The following is a 23029-nucleotide window of genomic DNA, read 5'->3' on the forward strand; positions in this document are numbered from 1 at the left end:
TAGTTTGGGCACCAATCTATGGGGAAGAATACTATTAAATGCAGAACTAAAGTCTACAAATAACAGTTGCATAGTTCCCTTGCTTCTCCAAATGAGGCAGAACAGCATGTAAAGCCATTGCCACAGAATCCTCTGTGGATCTCTTTGCCTTGTACGCAAATTGGTAAGGGTCAAGTCCCACTGGCAGACAAGACATGATGAGGTTCCTCACCAGTTTTTTTGAAACATTTCATTATAATCGGTGTCAACGCCACAGGGCGAAAATCATTCAGACTGTCTATCTTTGATTTTTTGGGGCATGGGTATAATGGTAGCAGATTTCAGACAGGGTGGAACAGTGGCTTGGGCCAGAGACTGGTTAAAAATCTTCATAAAGATTCCTGCCAGTCCCTTTGCCAGACCACCAGTGTCCACTGTCTTGCTGGTATTGTTTCCCTCAACTCTCTGAAGCCTCAAACTCCCCTCCCATTATTGCCATTGCCCTAATTCTTGCTATCAGATTCAAGATTCTGCAGGACCTCAAGCTTAGCAAGCAGAACAGATGCATGCAGTATTTGGCTGTATTGTGCTCATTCTGAAAAAGAATCAAACCCCACCCCCAAATCATCCTGAATAGAGAGCTGATGTTCTTTTCCTCCCACATGCAGTTCTATCCCAGCTTCATAGTGCACTTGAAAAAGCTGATCCCAAGAGAACCTATGAGAGTCCATTGAGAAGGGGAGTCTTCATAGGCTGTTGACAGGAGTGAAAGGCTTCTTGGTAACAACGCTGAAGAGGAGCCCTCTTAATCTCCTAGCTCTTAATAGAGATAGACAGTTTCCATTAGGCTCAAGGTTTTTGAGGGGGAGAAGAAGAGGCTTCTTATGCAGTTCATGGGAGCTTGGCCTCAGTAAGGTTTCCTCATACTCTCCGGACAGAGTCTTGGCAGATTGTCAGGGAATGGAAAACACACGGAAGGTTCAGCGAAAGCAGAACATAGGAAAATGGATTGCGGTGCAGCGAGTACATTAAAATAAAGCAATAGTAATAAATTTTGCAATGTTTGCTTCTTCCTGTTATGGGCCCACAATTTCAGCATGTTACTTGCCACCATTCCATGCCTGCTTGGCAACCCCATGGATATATATATTGGGTGACATAAGGCTGCAAGCCTAAACACGCTTCCTGTCAGTTGCATCCCACCTTTACCTGAGTGTATGTCCCCTCTCTCTGAGGACCCAGAGCTCTTCCAAACCTCACCATTCCCTTTTTTCTTACCAACAGCTGAACAAGTGCTGAGGATATGGGGAGGAAAACGGACCTTAATCTTCACAGACAGCAGTGGAAAATGCAGATCCTTCATGCAAATCTGAAACGCATCCAAAATAAACATATATGATCTGGAATAATTATGGCTGTACATCTCAAAGTTTATATGTGAACTGGTGCCAAAAGCTGATCCTTTACAACTGTGAAATACATACCCTGATGAACCGATAAGTGAGGTGTAAGGGCATCGGCTTGTACACTAGGCAAGAAGACTCCAGCAGAAATAAAGGGGCTATAAGCACAAAGGTCTCCATGCCTGACGAATATTCACATTTACTGTGGTACCATTTGGCTGTGGTTGTACCAAAACCTTCTTCTATTGTAGCTGCAACATTCTTTTTCTTGTTCTCACTCCAAATGCATATCCAGGATTATATATACCCTGTGCTGAAGTAATGTAAACTTCTGAGTCAAGGAAAGCTTCTCCACTATTAATTTTTCCAAACTGAAATGCACTTTTTGGGTGGGTGGGCTCATATTATTTTTTCATAGTATAAGGAATAAAGTTATTTTCCACAAGAAAATACAATTCTGATTTCACTAGCCATTTGATCATAGGTATCTGGTGGATAAGCTGTCGACATGCAGAGGGCCGCAAGGCCCACTGGCTAGCCCTAGTTGGGCCATCTCCTTCCAATCTTCCTGCAGCGAAGACCATTGACCTCTGCCTGACGTAAATCATCGACCCGGGCTTCAGAGCCAGGGCACACTATCAGCAGAGCAAACTGCGCACACAGAATAGGTGTGAGGCTTGTGGAAGTATACTACAACTACAGATTTATTAATCATAAATCAGGACAAAGAAACATGTCGTCTCTCTCTCTTTGTCTTCTCAGAGACACAGGGAAAAGCAAAAGCTATACACAACAGAAGTTCCCAGCAAGCTGTGCTGGAATGTAAACAGACATGTGACATGCAACAGTTCCACACGTCTGCTCCTTAAGGTGGAATGGAAATGTCAAAATGTCTCTGCTATTGCTATCTTCCAAGGCTTCCTGCATCAACAACTGATGGAGAACTCTTCTGGGATCAGCGTTATAATTTGCAGTTATCGGTGTCTGCAGTAAGGGACTGGAAATGGGTCTTCTGTTGTCTTTGAAGAGTAAAAAAGTATAATGAGGTTATTTTGCGACTGAACTGCTTGCCATCAATAGTTCTGTATTGTAAACATTCTTAATTTTTGTAAAAACAAAAACAAAACAAAAAAAAACCCACAACACGATGGAGGGTGATTCCAGATGGGTGTTTATTGTCAGACTAGTTCAAGATTTTTGCAGTGTCTGTGCATCATTGTTATAAAAATGTCAGACCATTTCCCCCCCTTTATATAATCTGAATTTACCCTTTCTGGGCAAAAACGGTTAAGTTAAAAAAAGTGTTGCGAAATAACAACAACAAAATGTTGCCAACACCCTATCTGCAGTATCTGAACAATCCATTTAAAATAAACCCCCATCTGGAAACACCTGGGATTTGGATGTATAAGGTATGTAGCTGAATAGAGCACTTTTCCACACTAGGGGTTGTAGCCCAAATTAGTCATGTCCGTTCAAGAGTTACTAAGAGTTACTAACTTGGGCCCATCAATTTCAATGGCTTATTGTGCGTTAAACTTAATTGGATACAAACCTAGGTGTTTAGAATGGAATTGCCACACATAGTCTACATATTAATTTTTTACAGGGCATCAGTACACCACCATTATTCAATCATTACTGTCTTGTATTTTCCCTGTGATCCTTCTGTCCCCGCCCCAACCAAACCACAGAAAATCTGACATTTCTCAGAAGAAAAGGAGACTAATAGTCTTCACAGATTGCATATTCCTTTAGCACTGATCTTCTGTCTTTTAAAGGGGAGGGGTTTCAAAGCGGGCTGTAATATACCAGGCAAGCTCAGCACGACGTCAGTGGGCACCAAGCAGAATGTCAGCAGACTGATTTTCTCCTACTCTCTTAACATTAAAACTTGGGGACATCCAATGAAGCTGAATGTTGTTAGATTCTGGAGAGATAAAAGAAAGTACTTCTTCACACAGGGAATAAACTATGGAATTTGTTCCTACAGGATAGGGTTGCAATACGTCCAAAATTTCCCAGACACAGCCAGGATTCGGCTATCGGAAACAATGACCAGGCAGCAATCACCATAATGTCTGGGAAAATCCAGATGTATGTCGGAAGTGTAGATTTTGGCAAATTTCCTTTTAAAAAGCCAAGAAACTTAAAAAAAAAAAAAAGATTTTGCGAGAAAACACAAAACTTTATCAACAACATTTGTGTCCGGATTTTCACTTTTTGAAATATGGCAACCCTACTACAAGAGGCAGTGATGGCCACCAACTTGGATGCCTTGGAAAGAGGATTAGAAAAATTCAAGGAGGACAAGGCTGTCAATGGCTACTAGCCCAGATGTCTATGTCCAACTTCCACTGTTTGAGACTGTGCTTCTGAATACCAGTTGCTGGAAACTGCAAGAGAGGAGAGTGTGCTGTTGCGCCCAGGTCCAGGCTTCCTATAGGCATCTGGTTGACCACTATGAAAACAAAGTGTTGGAGAAAATGGGCCACTGTTCTGACTCAGTAGGCTCTTTTAACATTTTTATGTCAAAAGGGCACAGGGAAAGAGCTTGTGGGATCCAACGTGTCATAAGCAACACATTTTCTTGAACATTGTGAGTTTAATCAATTCTGAGAGGACAAAGCAGGTGGTTCATCCAGCGTTGTCTCTGGGATTGTGAAACAGCGAAGAGAAACTAGATTTCTGCAAAGGAAGGGGAAACTGATGCATAAAATACACAGTTTAAATTAATAATCAAGCTACATAAATGCATGTGCCCCTCCATGATCTCTGGTAAGCGTACAGGAAAATGCTGAACCTGCAATATAGCTGCTTAATCAGTACCTGGCAAGGTGAAGAAGGGCTGCGCGGTGCCAGGGAATTAAACGGCTGCCAGCACAGGAAACAAGGCCCTTGAAATCAAGCCCACATCTCAGAAGTTGTGTTATGATTAGCAAAGGACGCTGCATGTATTACACATGCAGCGTCACAGGCACTACCAAAACACGGGATTCACGTACAGATGTTTGGGCGAGAGCCTGCTTAATACATGTTACATGGTTCAGGTTCTTCCCCGCTTTGCATGTTCTGCTATCAATTTTGGATTCTTTTGCATGAAACTCATTACATATATCCTCTCACTTGGCAAAATATAATAATAATATTCATGTCAATAATGCTCATGGGGCTAATTCTGTTAGACACTTTTCCTTTGTCAGCTCACCAGGCAAAGAGAAACCTTAAGCCTGCGCAGTGTACCAAAATAAGCTGGGGAAGCTTTTTATCACCCAGAGGTGAGTATGATTGCCTGCTAATGCACACAGAACACACTGCAGCAAAAGGCACAGCTAGATGTGCTGGGAGAAAGGTTGACAACCGAGCTGATGGTTGCTGCCACTCTGTGCATGCATGCTCACATGGACCTGCACCTCGCAGTCCAGTTTCCTCAGTGACACCACTAGTCCCCACCATATCAGAGAATTCCATCCAGCCATTCATGTTTCAGAGGCCTCATTCTCTGAACTCAGAGAACTAGTATCCAGTGATATTTTTCTAGAAAAAGAGGTGTTGGAACTCACCATGAATACCTCCCTCATTCTCTTAGAATGGCAGTGTTGCCCACCTGACAGATGCCAGAACTGAGTTCTGGTGAGTTCTGGCTGAAAAAAGCCCTGTGTGTATCTCAAGCCAGCTTCTCCTGAGTAAGCACAGTAAAACATAGGAGACCTAAAGTGCACAGTGGAGCCTCGGTTGTCGAACGTAATTCATTCCGGAAGACCATTTGACTTCTGAAACATTCGACAACCGAGGCGCAATGGGCAGTTGGAGAATTCAGTTGAAAAAATTGAAAAATGTGCTTTGGCCTTACTAGAAAAATTAACCAATAAACTGAAACTGACACGGGGACAAATAGAAGAAGACGCCTTCACCCCAGTGTGGCTCCCCTTTATCACATATACAGCCCAACAAAACGACGACAAGAATCCACCAACAGCATACGAATCAATGCGGCTAACCTGATCCAAAACACCCACCCACTCCACTCACACATGAAAACAAAGTTCACCACAGCCGATCACAAACAAACAACCACACTGTAGGCCATGGGTAGGGAAACTAAGGCCTGGGGGCCGGATCTGGCCCAATCGCCTTCTAAATCCGGCCCGCAGATGGTCCAGGAATCAGTGTGTTTTTACATGAGTATAATGTGTTCTTTTATTTAAAATGCATCTCTGGGTTATTTGTGGGGCATAGGAATTCATTCATTTCCCCCCAAAAAACTGAAACGTTCAGCTTCCGAGATGCTCGAAAACCAATGTTGCACTCTACTTCTGTAAGAACGTATGGACAGATTTGATCCTGCATGATTGTTTGGGGGCACAAGATGAAGCATTGTTTGGTTTCATTCCAGATCTCTGCTCCTGTTCATTTGTGAGATCATTTGCTGCCAAGAAATTATTTATTTCATGCTGTCATAATTCATATCACTGAATGTCATATTATTACAAATAGCATAGGTATGAATTCTGTCCGGTGAGAAATTCGCTGCTTATGTGTTTGGGTGGTGGCGGCAGTGTGGCTAGGGATAAAGGTAGAGATTTAACTAGCACACTATTATTACCTCAATGACATGTTGCAGAATACACCTGCAGACACCCCCACCAGCCTGGAGGGGCCCTTTCACTATCAAAAAAATCAAAAATGCAAAAATAGGAAGAGCAATTTAACAGGGGCAGACGCAAAAGAAATAAAAATAGATACAATTGGAGTGTGTGACTCTTGAGTCAATGGTTCCTTCTTGTTTCTCACACAATTCCCCCCCACACACACCTTTAAAAGCCATTAAGCTGTGCAGAAATAAAATTGGTTGCCTGTGTACTGAAACACTCAAGAAAATAGAGGAAAGGAAACCCCCCTCTTTTCTGTGTTTCTTGGTGGGTGCGGTCTTCAGTTTCTACTTGACCTATTTACTGAAAGCCAATTATATCTGCTCAATGTGGGTTTGTTGTGTTCTCTCTCTCTCTCTCTCTCTCTCTCTCTCTCTCTCTCACACACACACACACACACACACAGGGTTTGAGTGTCAGCTGCAAATGAGGTCTCTCCAGCAACAGAAGGATGGGATTCTTTTGGATTCTCTTAAGGTTAGAGTGAAAGCATGTGACAGCGAGGGGCAGCAGACACAGAAGCTTTTGTATACCTCAAGAATCCCGAGGCAAAATTGGGCGAGGCAGAAAATACAGACAGATCTCTGTTGGTAGACAAGGGGGCGATAAGACTGAAAAATTGAAGATAAAATCAGAATTTTACAGTCCCTTCACAAGGGAAACCTACATTAGCCTTGGCTATATTTTAATGAAGAAGATATTTAAATTAAAACGCAGAAGGCCCATTCTCCCGCCCATTTTGTAGGCAATAATTTGTCGAGGAGAGAGGTCACTGGAGGGAAAGCTGAAAAATCATGTTGCATGTTTCCCTCGCTGCTTTCATTCCAAGTGGAGAAAAAAATCAGGGAAGAATGCCTGGCAGCTTTCAAAGGACATATTGGTTTCTGAATAGCCATGGCTACAACGACCACCTGCAAATCATTTGAGCCTTGTGGGTGCCCAAACAGTAACAGTAGGATTGCCTCCAGTGTGATTCATTCCCTCCATCTTTTGGTACTTCAAGAACAATCCTATGTTGGGTTCCCAATGCTCACCCGTCCCAGCCAGCATAGCCAGCGGTCAGGGATGATGGGAATTGGGAGTCCAACAGCATTTGAAGGACCACAGTTTCCTCACCTTTCCTATACATGCATTGAACTGCATCAAGTTACCGTACTCTTTTGTAACAAACACCAACAGATGGATTCAACTAAGTAGGTTCACTAGCAGGAGCAATGGGACTTCCTCCCTCTTCCTACCACTCAGCTCAGGGGGGCAGGGAATCCCCAGCAGAGTGCATGGGGGGAGGAGAGAGGCGACAGTTGTGTCACACGTGCTGGAAAAGCATGTTGTGGCTTTCCTCCCTAGGCATCTAGTGGGTTCTTAGTGTGGCTTGAATTTATGTCAGATACAGTCTGCTCTGGAAACTGGTGTGCATCACATATATAGTGGTACCTTGCTTCGCGAACTTAATCCGTTCCAGGAGTCCGCTCAACTCCTGAAACCGTTCAAAAACCAAGGTGTGGCTTCTGATTGGCCGCAGGAGTTTCCTGCACTCAAGTGGAAGCCACTTAAGACATTCGGGTTCTGAAAAACATTCGCAAACTGGGACACTTAATTCTGGGTTTGTGGCATCCAGGAGCTGATTTGTTTGACAACTACGTAAGCTGTTCGAGAACCAAGGTACCACTGTATTACTAAAACTTAGGGTGAACATTTTTTGGTTTTTTTTACACAGGGTGGTGAGTACTATTTTTACATAACACAAAGTCCTACTAGCTTCATGTCCTAGATAAAATAAAAGCACAAGATTGAAGCAGCCCTATAAAGCAGCAACAGTTCTGCCATCACAGGAGGCAAGTGGCCATTTTTCCAACCTAAATTATAGCAGAAGGGAGAACAGCAACCGACAGTTTGACTGCACTGAATTTTGACATGCGTTCAGGTTTATATTTCGTTAGTATGTGGAGAGGGGGACTGGAGCAACCTCTGCTTGAATTTATCCTCTGTTGATTTAAAGAGATCCTTTCAAAATAAAAGACTGCATCATTGACATTTTGCCCAGCAATAGCATTGGAGAGCATTAGGAGAGTCCAGGTTTTGCTTATCTGATCATCTCAGGTTCTACGGAGTAATACTTCTCTTTTCAAACCACTTTTCAGTATTCATACGAGCACAACCTGCGATAGCATCTTTATTCTTACAATTAAGTAAAGATGGGCTTGGCCCCTTCATGGCAGAATTGTTTATTATTACAATGCTTGCTCAATGTGCCAGAGTCCTGTTCTGTCTCCAGGGGAAGGACTTGTCATCAATTTTCATTGTATTTTTCTATACCAACACCTGCACACTAGCTCTTTAAAAACAAAACAAAAAACAAAACAAAAAACGCTTCATCAACTACAACCCATGCTAAGATTTTTTTTTTTTTAAAATTTACAGGAGAGTTTGAAAACAACTCAGATTGAATTTCTTGCTGTCTGAATCAATTCCACCTCTTTCTCCTCCTGCAAGCAGGATTACAGGCAGAGCTTTCATTAAGAGCTGAGACAAGGCAGGGGGTTCTGAGCTGAAGCAACCCCTCTCAGAAAATTCAAGGAGAGATTTCCCCTCCTTCCATAATTTATATATTTTTAATAAGTCAGAAGCCAGCTAAAATTAAGCCCCATTCAATCACACTGATTTGAATGTGAGAAATTTAAGCACATGCCTAACCCTCTCATGGAAACAGATGGCACTTCAAATGGTGCTTCCGTTTACCTGGTTTGTGCCCTGCTCTCTTTTAGAGTGTTGGCTGCAATTTGTGCATAAGAAATCAAGCTGTTATGGGGTCGATTCATGTTGCCATTGTGGCATGGGATCCGGATTTCATGTGGATTTGTCCCTGGTGCACTGATAACGACACTTGCAAAAGTCACATGAGATGAGTGGATCATGCGCTTCCTTCCAGCATCAGGACTGCAGTACAGTTGTGCCTTGGATCCTGAACACCTTGCGAGTCAAACGTTTTGGCTCCCACAAACCTGGGAGTGTTCCCGTTTGTGAACATTCTTTGGAACGTGAACATCCAACACGGCTTCCAATTGGCTGCAGGAACTTCCTGCAGCCAATTGGAAGCCTCACCTTGCTTCCTGAACGTTTTGGAAGTCGAACGTACTTCTGGAACGGATTCCGTTTGACTTCCGAGCTACCACTGTAGTTTCTGAAAGGCCAAATGAAATAACCCATCAACTCCTTTAAAAGTAATGACACTTCTATCTATTCTAGTTGTATAGTTGAACCAGGAGAGATTGTTCGTGTATTTGAAGTACGGGATGCTGCTGAAACCTACTTGTATTTGCAATTTCCATCAGAGCCAGAAGCAGTACTTCTGTTGTTGAACAAATAACTGGATACAGTTATGGGCTGGTTGGGTCCAGGAAGTAGTAGTCACTTCTGTGAGGGAGTAGTCCTAGGCTCTTTAACAGGGACAGTGATTAGACTGCTCCTGAAGAAACCTAACATAAGAACAGCCCTGCTGGATCAGGTCCATTTGGTCCACCATCCTGTTCTCACAGTGGCCAACCAGCGGTCCATGAGAAGCCCGCAAACTGGCTTCTGATTGTCTTGTCCTCCATGAATTTGTCCAGTCCTCTTTTGAAGGCATCATAGCCTCTCATGGGAGCAAACTCCAAAGTTTATGTACAGTGTTCTCTCTCCCGAATCTTCCAACATTCAGCTTCATTGGAAGTCCACAAGTTCTAGTGCAGGAGAGGATAACACTCTTCTCTGTCCTCTTTCTCCATGCTGTATGCATAATTTTACACACTTGCATCATGCTGCCTCTCACTCACCTTTTCTCTAAAGTAAACCCTCTCCCCCAAGATGCTATAACTTTACCTCATGAGGATATTCTGCATTTCCTTGATCATTTTGGTTGCCCTTTTCTGAAACTTCACCAGCTTTACAATACCTTTTCTGAGTTGAGGTCACCAGAACTATTCGGTGTATTCCAAATGCGGTCACACCATAGATTTATATGGCATTATGATATCTGCAGTTTTATTTTCAATTTCTTTCCTAATTATCCCTAGCATGGAATTTGTCTTTTTCACAGTTGCTACTGTCCTGATCTGGCCACTCACTGGCAGTTCAGACCCCATGAAAATATACGTATGTGAAATAAACTTGGCCACCTCACTAACTCTAGATAAGTCTATGAACAAGTTAAAAAGCACAGATCCCCCAAAGCAATCCTTGGGAGGGGGGACTCCACCTTCTAAACTCCTCCATTCATTCCTTCTCTCTGCTTCCTGCCACTTAACCAGTTCCTAATCCACAAAAGGACCTCTCCTCTTACTCCTTGACTGTAAGCTTGCTCAGGAATCTTTGGAGGCATACCTTGTTAAAAACGTTTTAAAAGTCCAAGAACACTATGTCAGCTGGATTGCCTCTACTTTACTGTATATGTGTGTTACTTCTAGTAAGTTAGGGAGACAAAACTTACCCTTGCAGAAGCCATGCTGCTGCTACTGTTGCTTCAGCAAGCCTTGTTCTTCTATAGGCTTGGTTATGTGGTTTAACAATACTATCCACCAGCCTTCCCAAACAGACTTTACACTAACCGGCTTGTAATTTCCAGACCACCAACCTACCAACCCAGATCACTTAATTGGTGTTACGTTGGCGATCTTTTCCAGATCTTAGGGACAAGTTACCTATTTTTGTTAGCATATTAACAATTTCGCATTTGAGTACCTTGACAATTCTTGAGTGGATGCCATCTAGTCCCAACAATTTTTTCACATTTATTTCGTCTATTAGGCCTTGAACTTCTTGCAAATGTTCAGGAACAAGGACCCACCCTATTTATTAATTATTACTATTATTATAAAGAGAGATACAAAGATTTCAGTCAGCTTCTCTTCTCCTTGTCCTCCTTCAGCACACCTTTCACTCCCTTGTTATCCAAGGATCCAAAGCCTTCCAAAATGGTCTCCTGCTACTAATGTACTTAAAATATTTTGTTGATGGCGGTCTTTATGTTTTTAACAATGTGCTCCTCAAATTCCCTTTTAGCATCCCTTATTGTCAGCTTGCTTATTTATTTATTTTGGCCAGAGTTCATGTTCCTTTACCTCCCTCCTCATTTGGACAAGACTTACCTCTAAGAGCTTCTTTGATTCTGCACGTCAAACACACGGGCATCTTCTTGGTCCTGGTGGTAAGCTAACCTGGACTTAGAAGATGTAAACAACTGTAGGCCAGTCGCTAACATTCCCTTTCCTGGGCAAGGGGCTCGAGCTGGATGTCAGGTATTTGGGAACCCCATGCAAGGGATTTTGACTGGCATAATGATCTCATATGATTGACAGGCCATCCACCTGTCACAGATTTGGTCCATGAGGCTAATACAGATAAGGATCTAGTCCATGGAGCCCAAAAAGGTGCCCCACCCATGTCTTAATAGAAATATTTGACCTCAGAGTTCATTTTGGCTAATCTCTCAAGTCGATTACTGCAGGACGCTCTATTGAGCTGCATTTCCAAAACATTCAGAAGCCTGTAGTGCTGAATGCCCAATTGAAAGTGCCAGTGATGACCTTCAACAACCTTCAAAGACTTGCAGGGGGAACTATGTAACCTAAAGGGCACTTCCTCCCATATGCATCCCTCCATGTCCCCTCCAATCCATAGGAAAGGTGCTGCTTGCATCTCCCATCTTTTACCGAGATGAAAACTAGAAGAACTCAAGGGCAGCTATTATTAACACACAGAACGAGAGGATTTGATTTAAGCATTTTATTAAAAATTGTACCAGTTATGGGGAAAAAATCCAAGACGAATTTCAAATATATTTAAAAGCACCAAAACAGAGAAAAGCCAGAGCTAAATATATTGCAAAGGTACCAAAAACTAAAAGGAGGGGGGGAAAGAGGATCTCCTCTAAAGTTGCCACAGGTCAAGGCAGAAGAGTCCTGAAGGCACACAACCAGGATAGACAAAATGCTACATTCTCGCTGGGTCTCTGACTATGGAAAAGGAGGTTTGTGTGCTTCAGGACCAGGTTTGCCAAGGATCTGGCTGGAGAGCCATCTTGCAAGCTGGGAGGATCGAAGGGGAGAGAGAATGAGTGAATTATATGCTAAAACTAATTTTAATTTTAGAAAGGTTACCTGTTTTCCCAGTGCAATTGGCTATTGTCAAGTTAACTTCTTTCTATAAAAAGTACAAGAGTCCAGTGCGGGAGCAACACACACTTCTCTTTCTATACTACTCCTGAAAGAATCGTGGAACATATCTAAATCCCTTTTTTAAAAAATCTGCAATTGGAAAGGGAGAGGATTGCAAAAGAAAAAAGAAAAAGGCACAATAACCAAATTTAAATTTAAAATTAATTTAAATTTAAAATTTAAAATTAATTTAAACTTCACCTGGAGGTTACACCATTATAGTAACAGGATTTTCTAAAACCCCGAAAGAAGGCTGATGCTTCGGTTAGGAACCCTACTTTTCAAAACATTTGACTTATATTTGGTCTTCACATCGCTTGACCAGACTATCTGTCTGAAGAGGGGAGAGAAATAGTATAGCCTTCTTTAATGGATATTACATCAATGTGATGAATATGGTGTCAAGGAGTTGGAAAGGGGAGGCATGGTGGCCATGTATCCTACTTTACAGGGAACAGTCCTTCATTCTTTATTTGTTCTTCATCCCTGTATGACAAACTAGACCTGCCTATTTCTTCTTTGGCCAAGACGTTCTGGACAGCTTGGCTTTAAGTGGCTCTTGTGAAGGTGAACAAGATCGTAAGAGTAAGAATAAAAAGCACCTTGCACTTTGAAAAGTGATCTAAAAAATGTTGTGTAACAGTTGCCTTCCGGGTTGTGTATGCCTATATCTGACTCCTTGAAGCTCTTCAGAAGAAAAAACCATACAGAAGAAATCATTAGGGTTTTTTTTATAGAAAAAGCATTGTACACGCAATAATTTTCATAACACCATTTTAAACCGTCTAAACAATTCAATCCCCTTAGCACCCTTAAGTTGCCTCCCCCATCCCACACCCCGCTTTACTCAAAGTCTTCAAATAGACAAAAGCCCTCCTCATAAACACAGGAAATGGCTTCCATAATCTCCAGTGCCCCCTCCTGAGACACAGGCCCCACCCAGAGACAGTTAGTTGCACTTGAGACCCATCAAAATCAATGGGAAAAGTTAGGCCTGGGTTACTGATGTTCACTTGCTTTCAGCAGAGCTTCATTTAAGCATAACCAACCTTCACTCAGATTTTAATTTGGAAGATGCCAAGTTCCAAAATTAATTTCAAAGGGAAAGTGTTTCTTATACAAGTGTGTGTTTGTGTCTGTGCAGGCAGAGGGGAGGGTTGCCAATATTTGAACTGGTCTCTGTAGCTGCGCCTTTCAACAGCGGCTTGGTTAGAATGAAATAACAGGGTACAGCTTTTTACAACATGGAAATGAACACCAAACCCCCTTCTAAGCCCAGCAAGTCAAGCTGCTGATAGAGGTCCAGGGCAGCAAGGCACTTGAAACAGGAGCAACTGTATCTCAAGCAGAGGGATAGAAGAACTTTAGAGACTACATTTTATTTATACACATAAACAATTATATTCCAGAACATTTCGTGTTTGGGATATTTCCCAAAAGGGGCTTAATTTGCAAATGGATTGTTGAGATATTGCAAGTGGCTTGTTGGCAACGGGGTTTTGTTTTCATTTATTGGATTTTTCTCTAGAGAGAGGGCAGGGGAGACAGGCTGGCATTTAGATGCTGACAACATAGTGTGGCTGCTGCATAAAACTTGCATGCATGAGGAGCACCAATTTCACAATAAACACTCATCTGGAGACACCCTTAGCCTGTTTTCTCCCGATACTTACAGCTAAGAACTAGAACTTTGTACCAGTTCTGAGCCCATGTACAAATGAAACTGAATGATCCCAAGCACTCTTTCCATCAGGGGTGGGGAAACTGTGACCTACTAGATGTTGCAGGATTACAACTCCCACAATCCAGGCTCACTGGACATGTTGTCTGATGGACACTGCAGTCTAGCAATATCCAGAGGGCCACAGGTTCCCAGTCTGTGCTTTACATGCTGAAAGAGTTCTTGGACAGCTCACTAAGAAATTCTTTTTGATGCATTTCCCCCCTGCTGGCTAAACAATCAAAAGCAACCTTTTATTATTTTTAATGGCCGTATTAAGCAGTTTTGGATTATAATCACTGGAATGACAACCAGGGATGCCAACTGATGGGGTGGAGAGCATTCAGACTTTAACATTTCAGAGCAGCTAGATGTGCAGAAACCAGCAAATATACCTTTTTATAACACGGGCTGTCGGCAGCTAAATCCTGCAAATCAAGCAGCTTTTAGTGGCACACCAGCAAGCCAAGAAGCTGGCATCCCTATCAACCTCCCCCCTCCCCCAAGCTATGAAATAGATGAGCTGTAGCTAAGGCACGTGAGCCCTCAACTGAGAAGGATGTCTCAAAAGGAGAGTGGCTCGCAAACGTCGCACCTTGAGAACATATCTAGGTTTTCAAAGGTAAATTTCTGAGGATTTGCTGAAGTGCTCTGAAGGAGCCACAGAGATACTGACGTGACATGGGGCACAACCCCCTACCGACTTACGTCCTACAAAGCTCAGTAGGATTTACTCAGTCAGGTGTGCAACGGGACTGCGCCTTCAGCTCACTTTGGACTTTAGCTGCTACTTTGAGAACACACTTTCAGTGGCGTAGCGTAGGGGGTGCAGGGGGGGCCGGCCGCACCGGGCGCAACATCTGGGGGTTAGGGTTAGGGGTAGGGTTAGGGGGCGCAAATCCACGGGTTAGGGGGCGCAAATTACTTGCTTTGCCCCGGGTGCTGACAATCCACGCTAGGCCACTGCACACTTTCATCCGTAACTAATACAAAACAATTCAGATGCAACAAGCTTGCCAGTAAAGGAAAGCCCTCCATCCCATTCAAATAAATTGCTGGCGGAATCTGCCAGCGATTGGTACCTTCCACCAGAACAATCCTCAGGCCTGCTTTCCGTATTTCTAGCTCCACTACTGAGTTTATCATCCACGGCGGAAGCAGCCACTGTCAGCAGGGTGGAGGCACGTAGCTGACCTCCCATCCCCAGTGGTGCAGTGGGCACATTGCCAGTGCACTGGCGTGAGTGTCGGATTGGCGTTTGCACAGTGCTGACCTTGTTGCTGCATATGGCCCCCTGCTCCGTTCTGGTAAACTGCAGCGACATTCTTAACGGGAGATCAGGTAAGCTCTGCCCACTGCTAATATGCGGAACTCAATCGTTTAAAAATATGACGTAATAGGAGAATGAGCAACAATTCCTGCTTTCAGAATACAAAACTGGGCGGGTTAGGAGATAATAAAACAACACCCAGGATGGCTATCCCCACACGTCATCATTAACATGCTTGCTCTGCAAAGGGTATTAAAATCCATGCCAGAAAAAGCAGTGTGTTTGGATCGCCAGGTTACCACCCAGAAACCTACCCAATGCCTTTAAATCACCTGATGCACCCGGTGATAAGGCAGCAGCCCAATCCCAAGGCATTTTTAAACTCCAGGCCTGCACAGCTGTTCCTTGCTCACCAGCACCTGCTGGTCAAGCTGGCTGCCCCATTTCCCCGAATGGGCTGGCCCTGCAGTGATTTCTTCCTTCCACCCCAATCCCTGCTCCCTGGACAATACTGGTGCGTGGTGGAAGAGTAGCTGGTAGCACACACAGGCACGTTCAGGTGGGCAAAGTCTCTACGGATGCATTTGGTTTGTTTTTTTAAAGGGCATAGGGAGGGACGTAGTCACAGGAAAAATCCCTCGTATTTCTAGGTAGGGCTGGGAAACCCCAGAGAACCAATCAGTGTAGACAAAGCTAAGCTGAAAGGGCCAATGGGCTGTGCCAGCAGAAGACACCTTCCCATGTTCCAGAATGCCATTTGGCAATCTGTGACTACAATGTGGAGTAGCAAATATATATGCTGGTTTCATTTGTGGTGCTTATAGCATTTTCTCCATTGAGTATACACTTACTCTGCTTATGGCTAGTGGGCAATTTCTATTAAGCCCCGCCATAAGTCTTTGTTCAGTGGCATTGATACTTCCAACTTTATGCTCAAGGTTCTCCCAACCATTGTGTATGTCAAATTCCATGAAACACATTCGACCTGTTGTGCCAGGTTCAGAATGTGTGATTAATGCCATTCCCGGCCCACTTCCACAGGGCAGCATTGTCAAAGTGGGCTTGAAGCCAGCTATTGCTGTGAATCGGGGGCTATGTATGTGCTTATTTGTGCAAAGCACTTATTAATGTGAATCAATACCGGCTCGCAGTTCCTTTTGAACAGCATCTTGGTGCTTTATCTAACTCAGGCTTTATCGCCATGCCAAAACAGCCCTTATTCATACTCCACATGGAGCAAAACAAGACCAGTAGCCAATCTGAGGAAAAAGCAAAGCTCCAGGCATGGCCTCCTATGCAGGCACTGGATTACCCTTCCTGCTCCCTTATTCTAGCAGCTGATATGGACAAAGCTCGCGAGCGGCGGAGAGGCTGGAAGAGCAGGAAAGCCTTGCTTCAGGGCCAGCATGCAAAACGAGAGAGTTCCATCCTTCAGGAACACAGACAAGAACTTGCTGCCAACAGGCTGCTTAGGTTGGCAGGGGAAGACAGGCAGGCCTGGTACAATGGGAAAAATAAAAAGGCCATGGAACATAGAGAAACCTCAGAAACCAACATAAAAACGGTAGCGGTGCATCTGTAGCCACAGAAGTTGCGCAGCAGAGCACTGCTAGCACCGAGACCATCAGCACTTTGTAAAAAGCCGGTCTTCCCAAGGGCTGCTCTTTTTATCTGAAGACCATTTCCCCTCCTCTCTCCCCACCTTGCCCTAATTCTTGGCAGCTGGAAACTACCTTAGGCAGTGCAGTTTGTTATGATTTCTGTCTCAGTTTCCAAGAATTGCAGCAAAAGCACTATTACTGGCTTTAAAACATCCAAGGAAAGTTTAAAAAGGACTGACAAAGAAAGAACAGAAAATGAGAAAGAGATAGAAAAGGAAAAGATGCCCAGAATTATTATTATTTAAATCCTCTTTTCTGAGGATGCTTCCAGATGGGGACTTAATTTGCAAGTAGGCCCTGGAGATACCACAAATGGGTAGTCAACAATAGGGTTCTTTCTCCTTACTGGATTTGCGCCCCCCCCCCCGAAAGGGTAAATCCGGATTATATTTTGGCAGCTGGGGGCAGGGGGCAGTGAGGGAATATGAGCTGGTGCTTTATTGCCAATGACATTGTGTGGATGCTGCCTACAAACAAAGTTGGATGCATGACAATACCAAATCCACAATAAACCCCTGCCTGGAAGCACTTTTAGTCAAGGACAAATATGCTGACGAAGGGTGTGCAGAACGCAACTTAAAATAGTAATAATGATGTCAGATTCACATTAAAACTTGTGCTTGAAAAAGTGTGCACATGTATGAAATAAATCAATGGCCTTATGGAAACATGCATAAAGATACTTTAAAAGGTACAAATTTCACTATCTTCCAAACAGTCCAATGTGATAGCTACCACTCCAAAACTCTGACATTTGCAAATGTCTAACACCCCAGTGCTACCACCACAATCATTGCAAACAACTGCACCAGTTCTGTTCTGTCACATGTTATGGCAGTGGGGCAGGGCTGGCTTGGGAACCAGTGGATCCTAGGCCATCTTAGCCCTGTTCCGTCTCCTGTTTGGGGGTTTCCTGGGGGCTGCCACCAGCAGGCATATCACCTGCAGAAGAGAAGCTCTGTGCTAGAGAGTGAAGCTGGCAACACTCTGCAAGTGGAGGCTACATGCCCAGACTGCCTCTTCCTCCCAGCCCAGGGCAATGGAGGTTGGAAATGCAGCCTTACAGCCTGAAATATTGACTTGAGAGAAAACAGAGAGGTCCTCAAATGCACAACATTTGCCCTCCTGCATTTCACAGATAGCAATAGGGACAAGTACTCCTCGCAGTGAAGACCACTGGGAAAATCCTTCTCCAGTGCTGTACAAATACAGGGGCAGTGTGTGCAATGAATGGTTATACATTTACACACTTGAGCACTCACTCCTCCCAAAGATTACATTTCTAGACACTTGGAGAAGACAGCTGACTCCCGGAGAGGGCAACCCTAGCATGTCACAATAACAAAATGTTAATACGGCATCACAAGGCGGTTAAAATATGTACACTATCCAGAAACAGAGACCAGAAAAAACAGACCAGCTAAAGTATACAAACGAAACATGATGGAGCTGCAGAACTCATAGGGAATACCCATAATAAGCCAAGTCTTTCTAGCCTGTGCAGTTGAGTTTAATATTTTAAAAGAGCCTAAGGACAGTGGAGGCAGCAAATGGGGAACTCCTCATTTTCTATTACCATATCTTAAGTAGCAGCTTTTACTGTTCTCCAGGAAATGAGAAGCTGAAATGCCTTGTAGGCTCCCCAGATCGTCACTCAGGAATGACGTTTGCGTCCTTAGATATTCAAGATAGGATGGAGCCACTGTCTGCTTTCATTCTACAATGCAGCCCAAGCTGCAAGTCTTGTTTCTCGGTCACACTTTTAAATATGTATGTATTGATTATTACAATTGTTCAGTATTAACCAACAGCCAACACTGACAATAATAATAGTAACTAACACATGAAGGGTTCTATCCAATGAAGTCATCCTTTGAATAGGAGTTCCTCTCCCTCTCCACCTCCTATAGTTGGGGGTTCCAGGTAGTTAGAGGAACCCCAGAACAAATTTGGGAGAGAGAGCATGAGGAGAAGAGGAGCTGTTGAGCAAGTGGAAGCCCTCGCACTATCAGGACAATTTGTTGGATGCAATCAAATATTATTTATTACTCAACGATAATAATTCTGTATCAATATTAACTAAAGATGCCCATCCTTTGTTCTACATAATCCGTTGTTCCATATTGCTCAAATACTGTGTATTATTCAGATTCAAAGCCAATAAGAACTCTCATGACATTTATTTTTTGCTAGCCAATATTCACTCATGGCAACCTCCAATACTGCTGGCAAATGGGGATATATAAAATGGACTTTAGGCATTAGCTTTGTAACACATGGGAAAGGAATTAGTTTTATTGATCAGGAAAAGCTGTGAAAGGGGTTGCCAAAAATGAAACTAGACGAGTCCTTAAAAAAGAAGATATAATCCACTGACACCATCACTAACTCCATAGGCCATAATAGGTTGTGCAATCTCATTCAGCAACTGATTTTGCCAGGGAGTTACTCTGAGAAGCATAACTCCCTGAGTATGCATATATTTATATGGCCGAAAGCCCAAACGTGACCTCCCAAAGGAGTCTGCCAACAAAGTCTCATTGTCACAACCACACCTCCTAAATGATCCATTTTCACATCGTGATGAACTATTAGAAACTCTCCAGGGTCTGGAATGGGTCCAGGGAGACCACTTTCCAACAGGCTGAAAACAGTCCTTTGAGCAGTAAGCTACCACGTCATCCTGGAAAATATTGATAAATAATCTAACAAGAAATAGTTGCACTGATTCGTGCAAATGTTGCAAGGTCAGCTTCACGAGAGCATGAGGCAGCAAAGGCAGAGGGGAATATGAAGTAGAATTAAGGCCTGCAAGAGGCGGGGGGGGGGGAGGGAGGAAACTCTCTCTCCCCATGCCCAGCTTTCTCCCCAAAAGGAAAAGTTGAAAAATTAGAAATTTGGGATGACAGCGAATTAAAAACCCTTGTGAAATAAATTTTATTTCACAACAAGTGAACTGCTTTTAAAAGCAGCCTTTAAAAATCATACTGACACAGTCAATTAATTCAGTTTTTATTTTCTTAGATCCGATATATTAGAAGTAAGTAGAGTTAGCAAGGATATAATTGCTATTAATCTGGGCTGGATCACCAAATGAGGAACACTCTTAGATGTTAGCAAAGAGACCTCTAAATGTTGCAGAATGCAGAACATCTTCGGCGATTTGGTGCAGGAGTTCTGCCAAATATGATATATTGTTTCTGCAGTATTGTGGAAAGGTGGGGGTTTTTTGGAAAAGAGACCCTCTGACTTTTTACTTGCATAAGATTGAAAATGTCACAAGTCCCAAACTTGCCCTGGAGTACCAGACTAGTTTCATAGCTGTGTATCAAGGTCTCTCTATCTAAGTTCTGGTAATATTCCCACCCCCCAAGTTCACTGTGATGTTTCTGGTTTCTGTAGTCCATCAATAATATATTTGTTAAAATGGGTAGGATTCAACTAAGTAGTGCACTAGTGGGAGCTAGTGGAGGGAGGGGGAAGTCCCACTGCACCCCCAGGACCCTCTCAAACTGGCTCTGGGGGGGGGGGATGCCAGGAGAACTCCAGAACAGTTTGTGCAGCGAGGGGAAGGAATATCATTCCATTGGGCAAGCTGAAATTGCTTGTGCTGATGGAACGACTGGAAGATTGTGACAGTGAACTTCTCCCATCATTTTTACTCCTATTTTTCCCAACTCACAAAAATAAAGATAGGTATCTTAGAGGCAGTAGCTTGCAGCTCCACCTCTAATGTTGGATATATTTGAATAAGATTAAGGCAATGATGCTTAAAATTTTCATAAATATACGATACAGCACAATTTTATCTGCTGGGTTAATCACAATACACTTTTGTGTTCTCAAAGTAGTGCAGTTAGTACTTTAAATGAGAAGGTGTTGCTTATTTTTCGATTTCCCCCCAAAAATAAAAGATGGGAGGGGGACCCAGCTTCATGGCTTCGTGAATTCCAGAGAAGGTATATTTCCATTCAAGCTTTGCTCCTTTTTTTAAACCAGTGTCTTCCAGCAATAAAATGTAAGGATTCAATATTCCCCAGCTGTACATGTATGCCATTTCATAGTTATTCCTGAACAGAATTTTTTTTTTAAAAAAAAGGTTTCCCGAAACAAGTGTGCCTCATTCGTAAAATACGCCAATTCGTTGTGACTCATCGTCCCTAAATTCTAACCAGCAGAATGCTGTATGCGCCCATCACTGGCTAAAACCAAAGCTTTCCTATACCAGCCCCTTCCTTGCTCGCTTGCTTCTTGAGTGAAAGCCACACACATTTGATTGGAGGATTGTTCTTCAACAGTGTTGGACCAAAGCTTCCCACATCAGAGGACAGGAAGCCACGGAGAGAGAAAGCAAGTCCTTTGTACAAGTGTCCTCAGTTTCACAGGAGCCTCACATCTGTCTAGTGGCATACACATGTCTGCCCTGGATTTGTTCAGTGCTCCCAGAAGACTGGATGGGACCCGGAAGAAGCAGGGTAGCTCTCACCTCCGACCCGCATGGTGTCTGTTGGCCTCCATGTTCAATGCCACGTTATGGAGGAAAAGGAGGATCTGCCACCAGACCTGGTTTCGGTTCTGCTGGTGCTGTAAAAAGGGGAAAGGGTCTAAACAACGATTACTCATATTAAACTCATTGCCCAAGTTTCCAGTGAAAACTCCAGTTATGCTTTCAAGGGCAGGCGCAAAATGTGAAAGAGGGAGAAGAAGAGAGAGAGAGAGAGAGAGAGAGAGAGAGAGAGAGAGAGAGAGGTGTAGATCCTCCAGGAATCACTGTAGCTCCAACATTGTAAAAAAGAAAAGAGCAGACCCTTTATGTATTGTGCACAAAAGGATTAAGGTTTTTTTCTTCTTCTTCTTCTCCTTTCTGCAGGATTCTGCAGAGTTTAGCCAAGTGCTGTTTTTAATCAGATTGGCTTCTGAGCCACTCAAAGCCCCAGCTGCAAGAACAAACAACTTCTTTCCCCTCCTTTTTTTTTTTTTTTTTAAAGGAGGGTGCCCCCTCCCCACCCCCCAAAACGTAGGAGAAAGAGAAGGGGGGGAGGAAAGAGGGTAGGGAGAGAGGGAGAAGTGTAGCTGGTGATCCATCTGTAAGTGATTTGACACCGTGAAGGTCAAAGGGTTAATCTTCAATTTAAACCACACTGCTGAGACAGCAAAACTGATTTTATCCAGTACAAGAAAACACACTCCTATGCGCGCTCTCTCCCCACCCCCCCATGCTTTGCTTCCCAGCATCTCCAAGATAATACTGCCCCTTTTTATAGCTCCTTTTGACAGTAAGCCATAAATAATCAGTCTTGGAGCCCTTTCCTACTGACTGGAGCCAATTAAACCTTAAGCAAGAACACACTTGAAAACAAAAACAGAGGGGGAAAACCTAGGGGTTATTTCAGGTCCCATTATCAAGCAGCAAATGTAGAAAATTGGTTTGGGGGGGTGGTGGGGAGGGAGAACCTGAAACCTTATGCTGCTACCTTTGGACAAAAGCACCCGGCCACTCATCTCCTGTCAAATGCCGTAATCAGGCTTTGAAAATTAGGCACCATTGGGTGCCAGATCCCAGTTTCAAAAATCAGAGCCGTGTGCAGACACAGGGTTGGATGGAGTGATCCAGTGAGTAGAGTTGTGCTCACAGCATGCTGCTCCTGAAGGAGGGGGGAGGAGATTTATCGGAGTTCCCCCTTCCTTTGCAGCCCCCCAAAATCTGCTCCAGAGTGTCAGAAGGCCATCCAGAACGGAATGGGAAGCAGTACAGGAAACAGCAGGGGCAACTGCTGAATTGTACCTCCTTCTGCGGGTGGAAGGAGCTCTTCCATTTGTGGAAGACCAACTCTGGATTCAAGCCATTGTCATTGTTCTACACAGCTGCACGTTTATGACGTGTGCTGCCTCCCTTATATCCCATAACGCTGTGATGTAGATTAAAGGGGAAGCCCCCTTAAAACAAAGGACCCCTGGCAACTCCAGGACTGTTTCTCTTTCTGGTTCCCTTCAGTTATCAGCATGAAGTCTGCTTATTCTCATTCATAATGCCTCATTTGTTAACAATGGCCTTTTATTTCCTTCCAAAGCGGCAGAGAATGGAAGCCTGGTTTAAGCTGACCAAGGTTGACCCAAGACAGTAAGAAAGCCCAAGCAGCTGTGCCACATGAC

At 43.6% G+C, this 23029-nt stretch overlaps 1 protein-coding gene across 5 annotated transcripts in view; it reads right to left on the bottom strand.

Moving 5' to 3' along the window:
• Window positions 1-244: 244 nt before the first annotated feature.
• Window positions 245-23029, bottom strand: part of BMF (Bcl2 modifying factor) — a 63104-nt gene continuing 40319 nt past the window's right edge. For 2 of the 5 annotated variants that reach the window (XM_081865119.1, XM_081865117.1), the window contains exon 4: window positions 245-1348. In XM_081865119.1, the coding sequence (XP_081721245.1) occupies window positions 887-1348 (462 nt within the window). In that variant the 3' untranslated portion in view covers window positions 245-886. Of the gene's footprint in view, window positions 1349-19875; window positions 21481-23029 lie in introns of those variants that run through there. The other 3 variants (XM_081865118.1, XM_081865120.1, XM_081865121.1) reach the window with 3 other exon arrangements.

Source organism: Podarcis erhardii (assembly GCF_964252035.2).
Source record: "Podarcis erhardii genome assembly, chromosome: 1".
In the NCBI taxonomy this organism is placed as follows: Eukaryota; Metazoa; Chordata; class Lepidosauria; order Squamata; family Lacertidae; genus Podarcis; species Podarcis erhardii.